At 38.1% G+C, this 15,819-nt stretch overlaps 1 protein-coding gene across 30 annotated transcripts in view; it reads left to right on the top strand.

Annotated features, from left to right (window-relative positions):
- The window catches only part of UNC80 (unc-80 homolog, NALCN channel complex subunit), a 206,662-nt gene that overhangs the window by 165,710 nt on the left and 25,133 nt on the right, over positions 1-15,819 (top strand). For 25 of the 30 annotated variants that reach the window (XM_056535252.1, XM_056535244.1, XM_056535266.1 and 22 more), the window contains 5 exons: positions 335-500; positions 2,047-2,226; positions 3,525-3,663; positions 5,921-5,977; positions 13,518-13,599. In XM_056535252.1, coding sequence (XP_056391227.1) covers positions 335-500; positions 2,047-2,226; positions 3,525-3,663; positions 5,921-5,977; positions 13,518-13,599 — 624 coding nt within the window. The remainder of the gene's footprint in view (positions 1-334; positions 501-2,046; positions 2,227-3,524; positions 3,664-5,920; positions 5,978-13,517; positions 13,600-15,819) is intronic. The other 5 variants (XM_056535267.1, XM_056535245.1, XM_056535241.1 and 2 more) reach the window with 2 other exon arrangements.

The raw sequence follows: 15,819 nt of genomic DNA, 5'->3' as shown, positions 1-15,819 counted from the left end.
TGTTTGCTTTCTTTAGAAAATGAAAAGTTGGTATACTGTATATTGCACGTCTATTGTGAAACACTTACATATGCATTTCCAGACCTCATCTTTCCATGTGTAAAACACCCACTGTTTATACCTCTATTTATACAACTATGAATCCAAATAGGTTAAAGTACACAAAAAATATTCCCAAAATGATTGCAAACATCTTGGCAACTTGAACAAAGAAACATCTCTGTCTCCAAATACTGAAATTGTTCTATTAGTAGATTTCAAGATATACCTGGTGAGGTAATTCTGTTATATATGGTAAATAATTGACATAGTAATTTTACCTCCCATCCTACAGCTGTTGGCACAGCCAGCAGAAAACCAGGATGAGCTAAGTGCACGTCAACACATAGCAGACCAGCTAGAGCGACGCTTCATCCCACGGCCTCTGTGCAAAAGCTCTCTCATCAATGAATTTAATAGTGAACTGAAGATCCTGAAGGAGGCTGTACATAGTGGATCAGGTATGGTATGGAAGTGACAGCTCAAATAGTGAACTGTAGAAAAAAAAACGTTTTTTAAGTTTTCAATTTTCCATGATGGCCCAAAGTTATACAAACTGTTAATACATCCATAAAGGTACTTTATATATTTTCTATAGCGCAAACATATTCTGTAGCACTGTACAGAGATCATCTTTACTCAAATCAGTTCCTGCCCCCTGATGCAGATCACATGCTACTTTGCCTATCTCAGTTTTCCCTACTTCTTGGAATATGGTAGGCAACTAAAAAAAATAAAATAAATACATGAAAACTCAGGGAAAGCATACATCTCCATGCATATTATTTCCTGATCAGAAATGAACCCAGACTCAAGTACTTAAAAAATACAGTATTGTGGACATATGTCCAGCGATCCGGCTCAGTTTCCCTTAAAGGGGTACTCCGGTGAAAACCTTTTTTCTTTTAAATCAACTAGTGGCAGAAAGTTAAACATATTTGTAAATTACTTCTATTAAAAAATCTTAATACTTCCAGTACTTATTAGCTGCTGAATGCTACAGAGAAAATTCCTTTCTTTTTGGAACACTGATGACATCACGAGCACAGTGCTCTCTGCTGACATCTCTGTCCATTTTAGCAACCATGCATAGCAGATGTATGCTAAGGGCAGCATGATGGCTCAGTGGTTAGCACTGCTGCCTTGCAGTGCTGGGGACTCAGGTTCAAATCCCACTAAGGACAACAATAAATTAAGCATTATTATAATAACGTCAGCAGAGAGAACTGTGCTCGTAATGTCATCAGAGAACATTCCAAAAAGAAAAGAATTTCCTCTGTAGTATTCAGCAGCTAATAAGTACAGGGAGGATTAAGATTTTTTAATAGAAGTAATTTACAAATATGTTTAACTTTCTGCCACCAGTTGATTTAAAAGAAAAAAGGTTTTCACCGGAGTACCCCTTTAAGCACTGTAGAATAGCACAGGAGGGAGACTGATGATCAAACTGATCCCATTCATTTGGGACAGTTCAGATTCATCCCACACCTGAAATAAGACGCCAGGTCGCCAGACAGGGGAATGCAGCATTCCCCCATCCGGCCTGCAGAAATAACTGGGTGCCTGACCATACACAACTTATGCATTTGCCATTAATTGTGGCCGGTGATCCAGCTCAATACTAAGCCAGATCGCCAGAAATATGTGACGGCACCCTAAGAAAAATACTATTATTGTACATTTATAGTACAGTATCATATAAAGAGTCACAGGCCTTTAAATTATACCTTTTTTTATTTTTACAATATTCATACATGAAAACATAGATAATTTTTTCACTCAAATGTATAACTTTTATTGATTTCTTTTTATCAAAAATGTCCTGCACTTCCAGTAGAACTTTCGTTCACAATAGAGTAATGACTGAGGTTTCTGCTAGTCTACACCATTATTGCAAATTCACAGAAACCTGACTGTTTTAAGCTTTGCAGTAGGGCAAACAGAGGCTAAATAGCTTTTTTACTTATTTATTTTTAATTAACTAAAACACCTATCTGTATGTTGCAGCATACCAAGGGAAGACGTCCATCAGCACAGTTGGTACCTCCACCTCTGCTTATCGTTTGAGTTTGGCTACAATGTCTCGCTCCAACACAGGAACGGGGACTGTTTGGGAACAGGACAGTGAGCACTCACAGCAAGCCTCTCAGGACACATTAAGTCGTACGGATGAGGAAGAAGAAGAAAGTAAGTATAGAGTTAGCCTGACATACACACATCTGTTACACGTGTTATCCCTGCTGCTTCCAAACTAAAGTTGGCCTAGAGGGCCTTATACAGTAGTATACAAACTGGACCAATATAAATGTTTCATATAATATAATTATCACTTTGTTATTAAATTGTGTTATATCATTTTATTTAGGTTTACTTATTTTAAAGGGGTACTCTGCTGCTCAGCGTTTGGAACAAACTGTTCCAATCGCTGGAGCCGGCACCGGGAGCTTGTGATGTCATAGCCCCGACAGCAGTCATGCCCCCTCCCATAGACCTGCATGGCTGTGACGTCATGAGGGGGCAGGGCTATGACATCACAATCTCCCACCGCCGGCTCCAGCATTCGGAACAGTTTGTTCCAAACGCTGAGCGGCGGAGTACCCCTTAAATGCACAGAACATTGGTGTACACAGACATTGTGACAAGTACAATCCACTTCTCCTATTCATTCTAAGTGTGGAGATGTTTATTAAAATGATATGACCAGGCAATGTGTGCATATTTAGCTCTCTTTTTCGGGTCATATACAGTCCTCTTGTTCCACACTTCAACTTTCCGTCACTCAGAAAGTAAGAGGTACACTTCTGTTCAGAAGCACTATAGTAAATGAATAGAGCGCATAGAGTGTACAAGCAGTACACTTTATTCATTTGGGAGGGCACCATTTCCCTCTATCCAGTGGTCGGACCCTAACCAATTAACATGTTATGCCCTCTCCACAGGGGATACCTATTGGAACCCAGAAAGTTGAAATGTGTTCTCTATAAAAACTTAGGGTAGATGCAGTCAGCAAGGATTTACTGCAGAAAATCTGCAGGTTTATTCACAATTGTAAACCCATAATAAATCAAGATAAAAAAAATAAAAAAAAATTAAATTCAAATCTTTTCTTGTGGATTTTGCTGCAGTTCCAGGGATAAAATGATGCAAATTTTTCAGCAAAATGGGTACTAGCAGATTTTTTGTGGATTTTCCATGCAGCAGGTAAATTTGGTGTAAAAAGATATTCATATGAATGGTACTGTAATCCGCTGCTGATTTTCCATGTGCAGATTTTGACTGCTAGGAAGTGAAATGGCAGCCAAGACCTAACGCTGGATCATGAATTGCAGTTGAGCGTATATATATACTTTACAAATTTTTGGATGGAGCTGAAGTAAATTTTTCTTCAAGGGACTGTTTAATCCTTTAACTCAAGTAAATACAGCCACTATCTTCCATTGTCTTATTAATATTGAAAATCTAAACCCAAGTTTTCTTTGCTGTAGATGACTCTGTGAGCATGCCCAGTGTGGTAAGTGAACAGGATGCGTACCTCTTGAGTGCCATTGGTAGAAGACGTTTCTCAAGTCACACATCCAGCATGTCTGTCTCCCAGGCTGAGGGTGGCATGCTTCCCAGCCAAAGGTAAACTGTGCTGTCCATCCATCACATGGTGCTCAAGAGCCCATAAAAGTTAGCTTAGCCATATCATGTTTTAGATACATGGAAGAACTGTTTGTTTATAAGTTATAGAAATCACAATGTATCAAGTCCAAATTACGATTTCTTTTATCACATACCGACACATGTTGACGGGCGGCATTATGAGACACTATAAGGCCATCAATTGTTAGGTTTTCTTTTCTCTTCTTGCTACTTCTGTTTATTGGACAGGTTTTACAGACAAATAAATAGTCAATCGTAGAGATACATGATATTAAAATCAGTATACTTGTAATCAGGAATAAGCTACATACAATAATATCTTGTACTGATCTTAATAACATATATCACTGTTATATTTATTAGATTTGTTTCTGTATTCCATTAACTGTCCATGAATGTTAGATGTTGTTAAATTGGCTGATTGTGGAACATGGCATATTGAGGTGAAATGACCTTATCAACACCAACCAATTAATATGTTATACAAAGTGACTCTCACTTTGGATGTTATATAGCAGCACAGTTTTTGTATAAATGAACACAGGGAGCACTGAAATGGTTGACTGTGTCCGTTCTGATCTGTTTTGGTGCTTTCTATTGAATATACATGAAACATGGTCATGATTTCAAGTACTTTCCACTAATATGTGATTAAAGCAGCAGAACTAGTATTTTTTGATAGTGGTCCTATATAAGTCATAGGGATCCCACTATCTATAAGACACATCTCAGAAATACAGATGTGATTCTAGACCTGGAGAAATACACGCAACCTACACCAGATGTAGATGAATGATTTTTTAGGCAGGAGCTAGCTGAGCTACAAGCCGTAGTTATAAGTATGTTAAAGATGTCAATGTACGTTTATGTGGATATTACATTTCTATTGATAAGCTTTCTAAGTAATGAGTATGATAGTTGTAAAGCTCATATATATTCACTATTAATATTATGTGGCCAATTTAAGAGAAGTTTATTAGGAAAAGTTGTGTCCTTTATATTGTGATGGTAAAAGCCCCTTTAGGGTACGTTCACATGTACACAGATTTGATGCACAGGATTTCCTGCTGCAGATTTCTATGTAAACTATATGACTGAGCACAGCTTCTAATCTGCCGTTTCAAATCCTGCGCATGAAATCTGCACAGGATCCTGTACGTGTGAACGTACCCATAATATCGCTGATTCGTTGGAAAATTAATAACAGAATAACATTATAAAACTGATAAAAATATATTGTTTTATTATATTATTCATGACATTAAACATGATGAATATGAATAATGTGGCACATGGATCATAGTTATAAATGGCAGATGGATGCCTAGTTTTGTAGCCATGAAATTAAATGAAGAAAGCATGTAAAAGAAGAAATGTAGAAACTAGATTTATTAGTCATTACAAAGGCTATTTTCTAATCAAGTAATGATGTAATAAGTGACATCATGATCCACCCAATTCTTTATATATATAAAAAAAATTCTTATTACAAAGAAGATCATACATACTAAAGGGCCTACGTAATAAAATAATAATGGAGGACCAGGTCAAGGTAACCAGATTTGGAGCTGCCTTTGAATCCAGTTACTTGACTCTATGGTTTATTTCTTATAGGTTTATTCACAAATGATCTATTAGACCTTTGTCTAAGAGGGAAGTGTTTCTCCTTGCGGAGACTGGCAGGCTAGTGTAGGCAATGCTCCCTGGGAAAAACAGTATGCAAATACGATAACTGCATTCTTATTAGATATTACTGATGATTTGTCCTGTGTGTTCAATGATCACAAGGTGGTGCCCGGGTTCTCTGGTGGCCCCACAGAGCCCAGACTGACACAGAGAACAAGTAGAGTACAAGTAGCCAATAGCTATTTGTGTATCATATTTTTAATAAGCATAATCTTGGAACCTTCCCCTAGTACTGCTGCTTTAATCCCCAGATCATGAACCATTAGCTCTTGCTCCTTCTCCTTATCTCCTGTTTCTCCTCAATTTCATTTTTGGCAATGCATTTCCCTTCCCCCATTGAGCTATCTCTGCTCCTACTCTTGTAATTTTTTAAGTGCAGAATGCCAAGAACCGTAGATGATTTGCAGTTGTTTTGTACTTTTGTTTAGTTCATTTGTATACCTATTTTAGTTACTTTTTATACTTTTGCATGCAAATTTTCTGTTTTGTTTTTGTTTTCTGTTTGCTTTTTCTTTCCCTTCAATGCTTCATCTCCCTCCCCCTCCTGCAGCGAACCTAATGTTCTTGACGACTCCCATGGGCGTGATGGCGAGATCAGCCTGTCTAGGTATGAATGCTTCCTGTCTGTCCTTGTGATGTAGGAGGGAGAGAGAGGATGGAGGCTGATTTTAAAGCCAGAAGCCATCCCCTTCCTCTCATTCTGTTTCTCCATTATTCTCTCCATGTCCCATTTTGGCTGGGTGTGAAAGTGCAGTTCTCTCTGTTGCTATCATTAATGTACGTCTCCTATACTTAAGGTGTTCCATGCTCAATGAGTAATCAATACCTGTCTGAGGATAATTATTTCCAGATGTTCCCTGTCCCTATACCAATGTGCTATAGGCAGGATTCACTATATTGGTTTATGAGGCTCTTCAAAAAGTACTATGAGATTTCATGAAACACTTAAAGTGATTTATGTATGATATATAACCACGGTAGTGTTGTTAATAAAATAGTCTGCCTTTATTATACTCTTGTGATAAGTTACAGCCTGTTTTCAGCACAGTTTTATGGGTGACAAGAATTCTAAGAATTCTCATCACAACTGAACCTCTAGTGGTGATACCTCCAAATATAAACTTAAATTGTGCCACAAAATCTAAGATAATGATGTATGCACTGTACGTAAAGCCCCAACATATGCCACTGTATTCATCCATAAGCCCTCAACACATGTACCGCTGGTATGGCTGGTCTGTTGTGACCTGCAGTTAAGGTAAGCATACCATCTTAATAATGTGATCTCTCTGAACCCCCCTGTACACATGAACTTTCGGTACAGCAGAATTTTCATGTGTTCTCTATGGAGAGGGGAGGGATAAATGTCAACCAGACAGCTCTGGGGGTGGCTCATCTCTCCATGAACAATAGGGTCAGGCAGTTAGAATCCTAAATAGGAATGCTTAAAAGACACTTTTTTGGCATCAGATGAGTTTGTGATCCTGTTCATTGCGTGCACCGATAGTGTCTGCCGATACACTGAACCTGCACACCTAGTGTGGTGTAAACAGAACCAAAAACTGTCCACACACATTAAAAAAATTTCAACTAAACCATATTATTTATTTCCTCAAAAATAAAAGAATGGGGCAGAAAAAAGAGATGGGTCAGGCATGTTGGTTTTCAACTGCCCGATCCTTTTGTTCTCACGGAGACAAGTCTTGCAGTGGTTTTCTCACATCTGTCTATACAGAATACATGCATAATTGGCATGTGCATGGGGGATCAGGAGAGATTGCCGTAGACCGCCCATTCATCCAACATGGCTGGCTTAAGATAATACAAACAGGAAGAGTGTACTTATAGGATATTCTCATGTGGGCGTAAGAAAATTTGGGAAAATCAGACAGCTGATTACTCTTGACATGATATGGGAATAGAAAGCACAGAGAAATACTGCATATTTCACGGTTCACAATTGTGAGCCAGTACAGCTGTGACTGTGTGTATAGAAGTGTTTACTCTCTCACCTGTTCCCTACCAGGGGTCAATGAACATAGGCTACAATAAATTTGTAGTTGGACAACAGCCAAATTGTAGTATTAACAAAGAGCTTGAAAATAACTTGAATACTAAAAGGTTTCTGATTAAAACAAGAATGATTGGCTGGCAGCATTTTAGTTGTTGCCCCCCTGATGCAAAGGAGAAGCTGAGAGAAAATGTTGTAGTAAAATGGTTAGTGGTCATTGTCTATAGATCTTCTGGTGCACAGTCATTAGGATATAATCTGTATCTCACTGTCATCGCTTCATTGTCAGTGTTACTAATGTGACTTAGAACATATACAATGAGATCCCCCTTGTATTAATGTATTTCGTACCAATATAAGGTGGATTTTGAGGGCTAAACCAATGTTTTGAGTAAAAAAAGGACTTAAAAGAGTCATTGTAATTTATGGCGTACAATTAAGCTATAAATAATTTAGTCTAGAAATAATTACAATCTAGAGATATCCATGAGACTCAGTCATGTCTATACATATAGCTCAGGGAGACTTTTTGTTCAGTTCAAGTATTTTGAGCCTATGGTGCCCTCCATGTGCAGCTGTATGGTGCACAACAATTCAATGTATGAGGAACCCTATGAATCCATAATGCCCTCTATATGGTGAAACAATAGCGGAGAACACTTCCATTATACCTCTTTGTGTCTCTGTGCCCTGATAAATTTACAACTTGGTCAGCTATATTCCATTTTTATCATTTATGAAACAACGTATTATATAGGACTTTTTGTACAGACCTTATGTCATTTTTCCATTTAGCCAACGGTTTAATTTTTATTCTCTAAACTTTTTTGAAAAAATTAAAGGTGAACTTTGTTGTTGAATTGGGCAACAAGGCCAACAGCAGACAAGAGACATTCTGATACATGAGGTATCCGACATGATCTGAGAATGTGTATATATATATATATATATATATATATATATATATATATATATATATATATATATAAATATTTTCATCAGTATTTTCCTGTAGGGCCCACTTCCTGAAAGAAAACATTAACAGCTAGTCCAGCAATACAAAATATAGGACACAGTGGTATCATAATGGCAAATCGGTTGTTTAGATGTACTATTGCTCCCATAATTTTTGTCCCTTTATTGCATGAAAAGCTAAATTCTCAGAATCTATTGTTGCTATGCAAGATGTTGAGACAGCATTTCCCCGACCACTATTGCATAAAGGATATGGGGAAAGCTTGACTTCATTCCTGTGCTGTGCTATAGCAGTTTGCCAATTCATAGATGGGCTTTGAGCCAATTGCATTCTGCATTAACTAAAGGGATTTTCTAGTCTTAAAGGTTTATTTCATTAATGCTTGGTTAATGAAATGTATTGTTAAATATTCTTATATAATGTGTGTGTCACTCTTTACCTTAAGCTTATCTGCTTTAAGCCATTGTAAGGAAGGTAGAAGCCCATTCCTGACCTAGTCATATCAGCTGTAGCTCTTGGCCCTTTATCCATGATGAAAAAGAGGTTTCTGATGCTGTTGTGTTTAGCACACTGTAGCAAAACCTGCTTAAATGGGTCCTCCGGTGGGAAAGAAAAATTCAAATCAAATGGTGCCAGAGAGTTATGCAGATTTGTAAATGACTTCTATTAAAAAAATCTTAATCCTTCCAGTACTTCTCAGCTGCTGTATGCTCCAGAGGAAGTTGTGTGGTTCTTTTCTGTCTGAACACAGTGCTCTCTGCTGACACCTCTGTCCATGTCAGGAACTGTCCATAGCAGGAGAGGTTTGCTATGGGGATTTTCTTATACTCTGGGCAGTTCCTGACACAGAGGTGTCAGCAGAGAGCACTGTGGTCAGACAGAAAAGAAATTCAAAAAGAAAGGAATTTCCTCTGTAGTTTACAGCAGCTGATAAGTACTGGAAGTAGAGATGAGCGAAGTTACAGCTCATTCCTCACAAACTTCTCGGCTCGGCGGTTGCTGACTTTAGCCTGCATAAATGAGTTCAGCTTTCAGGTGCTCCGGTGGGCTGGAGACTCTCTCCACATTTTTCAGCCTACTGGAGCACCTGAAAGCTGAACTAATTTATGAAGGATAAAGTCAGCAACCGCCGAGCCATGAGGTTCGTGACGAATCGAATCACTGTAACTTCACTCATCTCTAACTGGAAGGAGTAAGATTTTTTTTTATAGAATTAATTTACAAATCTGTATAACTTTCTGGAGCCAGTTGATCTGAAAAAAATTGTTCTCGGCGTACCCCTTTAGGTCTGCAAACTGCACTAGGTCAGGACAGTCATGGAACGTAATAAAGAGAGGGACTTTCCATTTATTTACAGCACTCAAAGATATTTAAAATTGCTAGGTGTTTAAAGACAGCAGGGAGAAACCCACTTTGTGATAAAAAAAAACAAATCTATGCCTTTTTAACACTTAGCGCTGCGCTTGCTAAGTGGGTGGTACATCAAGTAAAGGGCCTAGCATCCTTTATGCACCATATGTATTACAATTTACACCTGCAAATAGTCATAAATTGTAGCTTAAATCTATGACAGCTCAGGGCTGGCATAAATTTCAGGAAGGGCACACAGGCCTCAGATGTGCCAGGATGCGCCTCTACACAAATCCAGCGTGCCCATGCACTGGCGGGGGATTATTTAAAACCTGCAAAACTTGATTAATTCCCCACCACCACCACCAGTATATAGGAAAATTGTAAAACATTCATTATATTATGATTATTCCTTAGGCCACATATTTTAAGAATGTCTTTTTGGCATACAACTGGCCAGTATGAGTTGTCAGACATTTTTTTTTTACTGTAAAAAGTGTATTGAACTTGTATTGTATTGAAATAAGTGGGAAAGTTAGGCAACTGTATGGCATACAGCTCCATGTCAGGGCTATAGAGGTCTGGATATTTTCCGTCAAACAATAGAAGGCAGGATCAATTTAGGCGCTGGGAGTCTATTAGGTAAGAACGACTTTATTTTCCCATCATGCAACACGGAAAGTGTTGCATGATGAGACAATAAAGTAATTCTTACCTTATAGACTCCCAGTGCCTGAATTGACCCTGCCTACAACCGGAGGTCTGTCTATTGTTTGCTGTTCATGCGAGGCTAGAAGCAGCTGCAGGAGGTCTGTGCATTGCACTTACATGCCCTTTCCAAAGTTGTACTTGGCTTGTGCAACCAACCTTGGTGAGGGCTGTCTTAGGCTGGGTTCATATATATCAGGCGCCCGGCATAGTTTCCCTTCGGCGTGCACCGGAGGAAAACTGATGCTAGAACTGATTCCATTTATTTGAATGGGACAGTTCACAATCATCCAGTGTCTCAATTTTGACGGCGGATGATTGGACATGCCAGAGTTGCTGCGTTTCCCTGTCCGCCATCCAAAAACAAAGGACGCCGGATGCCATACAACTGATGACAACTTGTCATCAGTTGTGTCATCAGTTGCGTCTAGATCTAGGCTGAGTTCACCTATGCCGGATGTCGGACATATATGAACCCAGCCTTATTGAATTCCTCACCATTTGTCTATATCACACCATGGAGCGCTTTCTGTTCCATTTTTAGCTGGATATTTTCCAGGCATCGATGTTGAATGTGCTGGATAAAGTTGTTTAAACAGAGCAAATAAAGGTTGGACTGTGGCTGTAGTCCAAGTGCTTTTAAACAAGTTTACTTTTTCCACCCCTAACATTGCTTAGTAAAGTACCCCTTTTGTTTATATAACAATCCATAGAATGAAAAAGTAATACTCCTGTTGTCCCTGAAAATTGATGGTATATATAATAAATGTATCATTATAGTAGTTAATGGGAACTCCTCTTCAATATATGAGGTCATTTGTGTGTATTGTCAGTAAACAGATATGAGATATGACTTGGAATAAAAAAAAATTGTAACATAGTTATCCCAACATTCCTTTGTATCCCTGAGAATCCTACTGTACATAATAGATTGAGTTCTAGCAAAGGAGCACTATAGTCCTTACGGATTATATGCCTAGAGCTGAAGGGAAATCAAAGTAGATGTGTCATTATGACTTGGTTGTTTTTGGCTCATTATGAGGTTGCTTTTACTCTTCCAGTGACTATTTTTATATATTATATATACAAATGATTTAAGTATGGAAATTAATATGTAGAAATGATCAATTTATTGCATGCAGCTATACAGTAGATTATCATTCAGCATCTTAAAAAAAAATGACAGGAAAAGGATTGGAATCTTTGAATGTCATTGTGTGATAAATATAGAGTATAGGTAGTTTAGAATAATATTTTATTTTACTGGCCTCTACAAGCCATCATGCAGTTTGGACTTATGTTTCACATAATATTAGGGCACTGTATGTAACACAGATCTTTAATATTACTAACTGAAGAACTTCTATTAGCAGAGGGAGCAATACAAAGCTTTGCAGCTAGGGAAATCTGAAATAAAGTTCCCATCAGTGAATTCATTGTTTATGCCAGTCTAAAGACTGTGACTAGACTAGAGCCTAGAGCAGACAGGCTCATCCTTTTTATATTATTGAAAATCTGGGGATAAACAAAAACATTTATTGTGTATGTGGCTGGGATAAAAATAAAAATGAACCTATTCTCACCTACCTCAATTCCCTGCAGCCACACAAATGCTCTCTATCTTAGTCTACTTTGCCTACTTCCTGGTTGCCAGTTACGCACCGTCCCCACAGGATCTGAATCCCCACCCCCAACCCTCAGCCAATCACTGCCCAGGGAGATGTCCTGCCTCAATCAGCGAATGGTTGAACGGGGCAGTTGCTGCCGGCATAGTGCATTACCAGCAACCAATAAGTAGCTAAGAAGACTGCAAACCAGCTGCAGGGGATCAGGGCAAGTGATCATGGATTTATTTTTTTTTATTTTTACTCCACCTCCAGCCTCATATGCATTTTTAAAATCTTCATATAACCCTCTTAACTTTTGAAAATGACATATAGCCTGACTTTACTGAAACCCCTGTGCACAAAGCAAGGTCGATAAAGACCTTTTGACGAGTTTGATGTGAAGACCTGTACAGAGCCCCAACATGAACCCCAGCCCCCTTGGGATAAATCTGCAAACTGATTGTGAGCCTTGCTTTCTGGTCTAGTGTCAATGCTTGTCCACACAAGTAATCATTTGGCCAAATGGGCACAGATTCCCACAGACACACTTCAGTATGTTTTTGAGAACATTTCTTAATGTTGGGCACTGTTATAGCAGCAAAAAAGTGGCCTACTAGAACATTAATGCCCATGGTTTTATAATGTGATGTCCAACATTTTCATATAGGTGTAAGGCCAGGTGTCCACATAGTTTAGGCCACGTAGTGTATAAGTTATACCCAGTATCAGCAGGACAGCAATTTACATATAGAATGTGTTGCAAATTTCTCTCTGCACATCTTTCAATCCCCCTATACACATGAATACTTAACTCGAATAAGTGTTCATGTGCTCGAAATGGAGGGGAGGTAAGCCGCTGCCATTTCGAAATTCAACATGACCAATCTTTCTCTTCCCTGACATCATTTGTTGGGTTATAGGAGCCAACAACACATATTATACAGCTGGCTAATCCCACATAAAGTGATGGGTTCAGATATCTTTTCTCCAATGTGTATTGGGGGCATTAAGGCTAAGCAGAGATTGACAACAAAGTTATTCAATTAGATAATAGTTCTGTTTGTAGAATTTTCCCCACAGTCAGCTTTACTATGTAAGTGTTACCTCAGGACAATTTTACCAGGATGTTTTTGAATGTCATTAATAAATCAGTTGGTGTATTAGAAGTTCCTTAAGGTATATTTGTGTTCAGAATTAGGTGGAAAACATCATGTTGTCAAATTACCTTCACTGGGGGTGACAGTGGAATGATAGCATCTTTACAGTTTTTGTAACATTATTTGCTCTTATTTTTGGTAGTAATAGTTGAGTACAGTACGTGGACATGGTATGAATAGTTTCCTTTTTGGATATTGGATTTAAATGTTATGTCTATAGTGTATCACCTGTATTACTCACTCAATCCGAATACCTTTTTGTCTTCATTGTCAACATCCACCATACTTCCTTCTCATGTGTGTGCATTCCATATGTTAATGCTGTTAACACTCAACAGGGTAGCCAGTGTGCAGAGTGAACCTGGTCACCAGAACCTTCTCATTCAACCACCATTGGGAAGGAAGAGAGGTCTGAGGCAGGTAAGTGCTACATGGCACAGAGGATGGAATCATCCAAGAAGAGTTAACTGGATGGTTTCAAATCATTGGTGGAAAAAATGGAGCAACGTGCTAAAACTGTACAAAAGTGTGAATGAAATGTTCAGCCTGACATAATTTCAGAATTTCTCTTCACCTTCTGTGTTCTTGCATCATTCCATTTCTTAACTGTCCAAATGCATTTCCTAATCCATGTTATTCGTAGATCATCTGCTTTCCTGTGTCATTTGTTCTTTCAGTCCATCATTCTGTGTTTAGACATATAATTAAAACAATTGCAGTGTGTAATGTCAATTCCTATACCCTTGTCCCTGATGACTATCAGTACAGTGCTATACAACACCTTCTATGCTACGCTTCTCCTGTGCTTTTTGCTATATACCTACTGCATGTGCTATGCTATTTAATGGGAGCTTGTAAAAGGTGGTGTTTAGGATGTAGGTTGTTCTCCTACGAACAGAATCAGATTCTGGCTATTTTGCACAGCTTCATAAATATCCTTTTTTGGTGGAAACCTTATGATAGCTGGATTTTTTGAGACATAGTTAAATAAAAGTATCTCCCCTAAAATGTGCTCATGAACATTTATGTTCTCACTTGAGAGAAGCAGTTTGTGCCCCAGAGCTGCTTTTTCTATTGTAACTGGTTAGAAGCATGTGCAACCATAGTCAGACTGGTAATTTAGCATTCAGTTTAGAAGGTGCATATAAGTATGTAGACATAATAATGTCCTCTACATCTTTAGAGCATGCATACATGATAGTATACACTAAAATGGATAACAATCTATTACAACTAGGACACACAGGCTGCAATTCTGTAATGTTTTGAGTATGTTTTGAAAGCTCATCGTCCCCATACCTCTCAGCAGACCTCTCCCATCATCGGGATGTCATGGTGTACATTGATGCGCACCTACTTTTGCATATCAAGGACCTTTAAGAATCAAAGCATCAGAGTAATAAAGCACAAAGCATTGTAATTTCTTATTTTAATACTATACCATGTATTACTTACACCTAATGCTATAACTATATCTTACATGTACATGACCTTATTTTCCAGTTTCTTACATGGGGAATTGAGATAATAAATGTGGTTGGACAGCACAGGGCCCTTAATGCTTGCGCAACATTTTCATCTCTTATTAAGACTACAGATGTGAAGTTATCTTTAGGAGTTTGTTGTATGGGATATATAATGAATCTCCATTTATCCTTCTTATTAATCTGCTTTGTGGACATTGTACATCTCAGAACTGGTAGTAGGAAGATAAATGATACCACGGATATCAAAATAAGGAGAGAGTTGTACCCCTGGAAACATGTCCTTTGCTTGTGATATTGAATAAAGTTTGTGTTACGATATCCATGGATTTTGACACTACATTAGGCTTAGAGCGCCTGTTTTTCAAGGGTCATCTTTGCTTGCATATTCACAGCATTGAGTGATGACGAACCTTCTACAAGCTTGCCCCTCTCCTTAGCAATTCTCTACCAACCCTGTAACAGCTCGCTGTATGTTGCCTTTCCCATATCTTCTTTCCTGCTGTGTTGACTTTCTCTCTAGATTGGTAATGCTTCCTGGACTATGCAACATCGCACAATACCTAAACTATTGCTATGCCTAGGGAGAGCACTGAATAGTACCAGTAGGGATATTATTGGTAATTTAGCATGATCCCCCTACATGTTGTCTATGATTACTAATATTTCCTATACAATGAAGATTCCTAAAGATAGCTTCACATTCATACAAAATATGAAAGAATTATTTGTATCATTCACAGTTAAAAAGAGTTATTTGTTGTATCTTATACTCAATCTCATAAAAGTAACCAGACGGCATTGACGATATCAGTTATATGGCTTTGTCACTGAATAATGGAAGATTGATTTTTATCTGCCATTTTTGGCCTTGGCGTTGTTCATTCAGTACTGGGCAAAAGTCATATAAGGCCTCATGAATGATACTTAATAATATTTCATAACAGTTTGTGGTATAGCTTCTCTTTGCATGTTTTATCCTCTGACCTTATGTACAGTTATACACAGTCATAGGTTGAAATGTTACAATTCCAGTAAATTCTCTTGTGTAATTTAACTATAAATCCTTTGTATTAATTAACATGATTTTATTTCACAGCTCTATCTTGTATATGTTCTTTCAAAAACTGAATCCAGATAAAAAGTTCCGTCTTAC

Source organism: Hyla sarda, chromosome 8, assembly GCF_029499605.1.
Source record: "Hyla sarda isolate aHylSar1 chromosome 8, aHylSar1.hap1, whole genome shotgun sequence".
Lineage (NCBI taxonomy): Eukaryota > Metazoa > Chordata > Amphibia > Anura > Hylidae > Hyla > Hyla sarda.
This window is presented reverse-complemented; position numbering and strand designations above follow the sequence as displayed.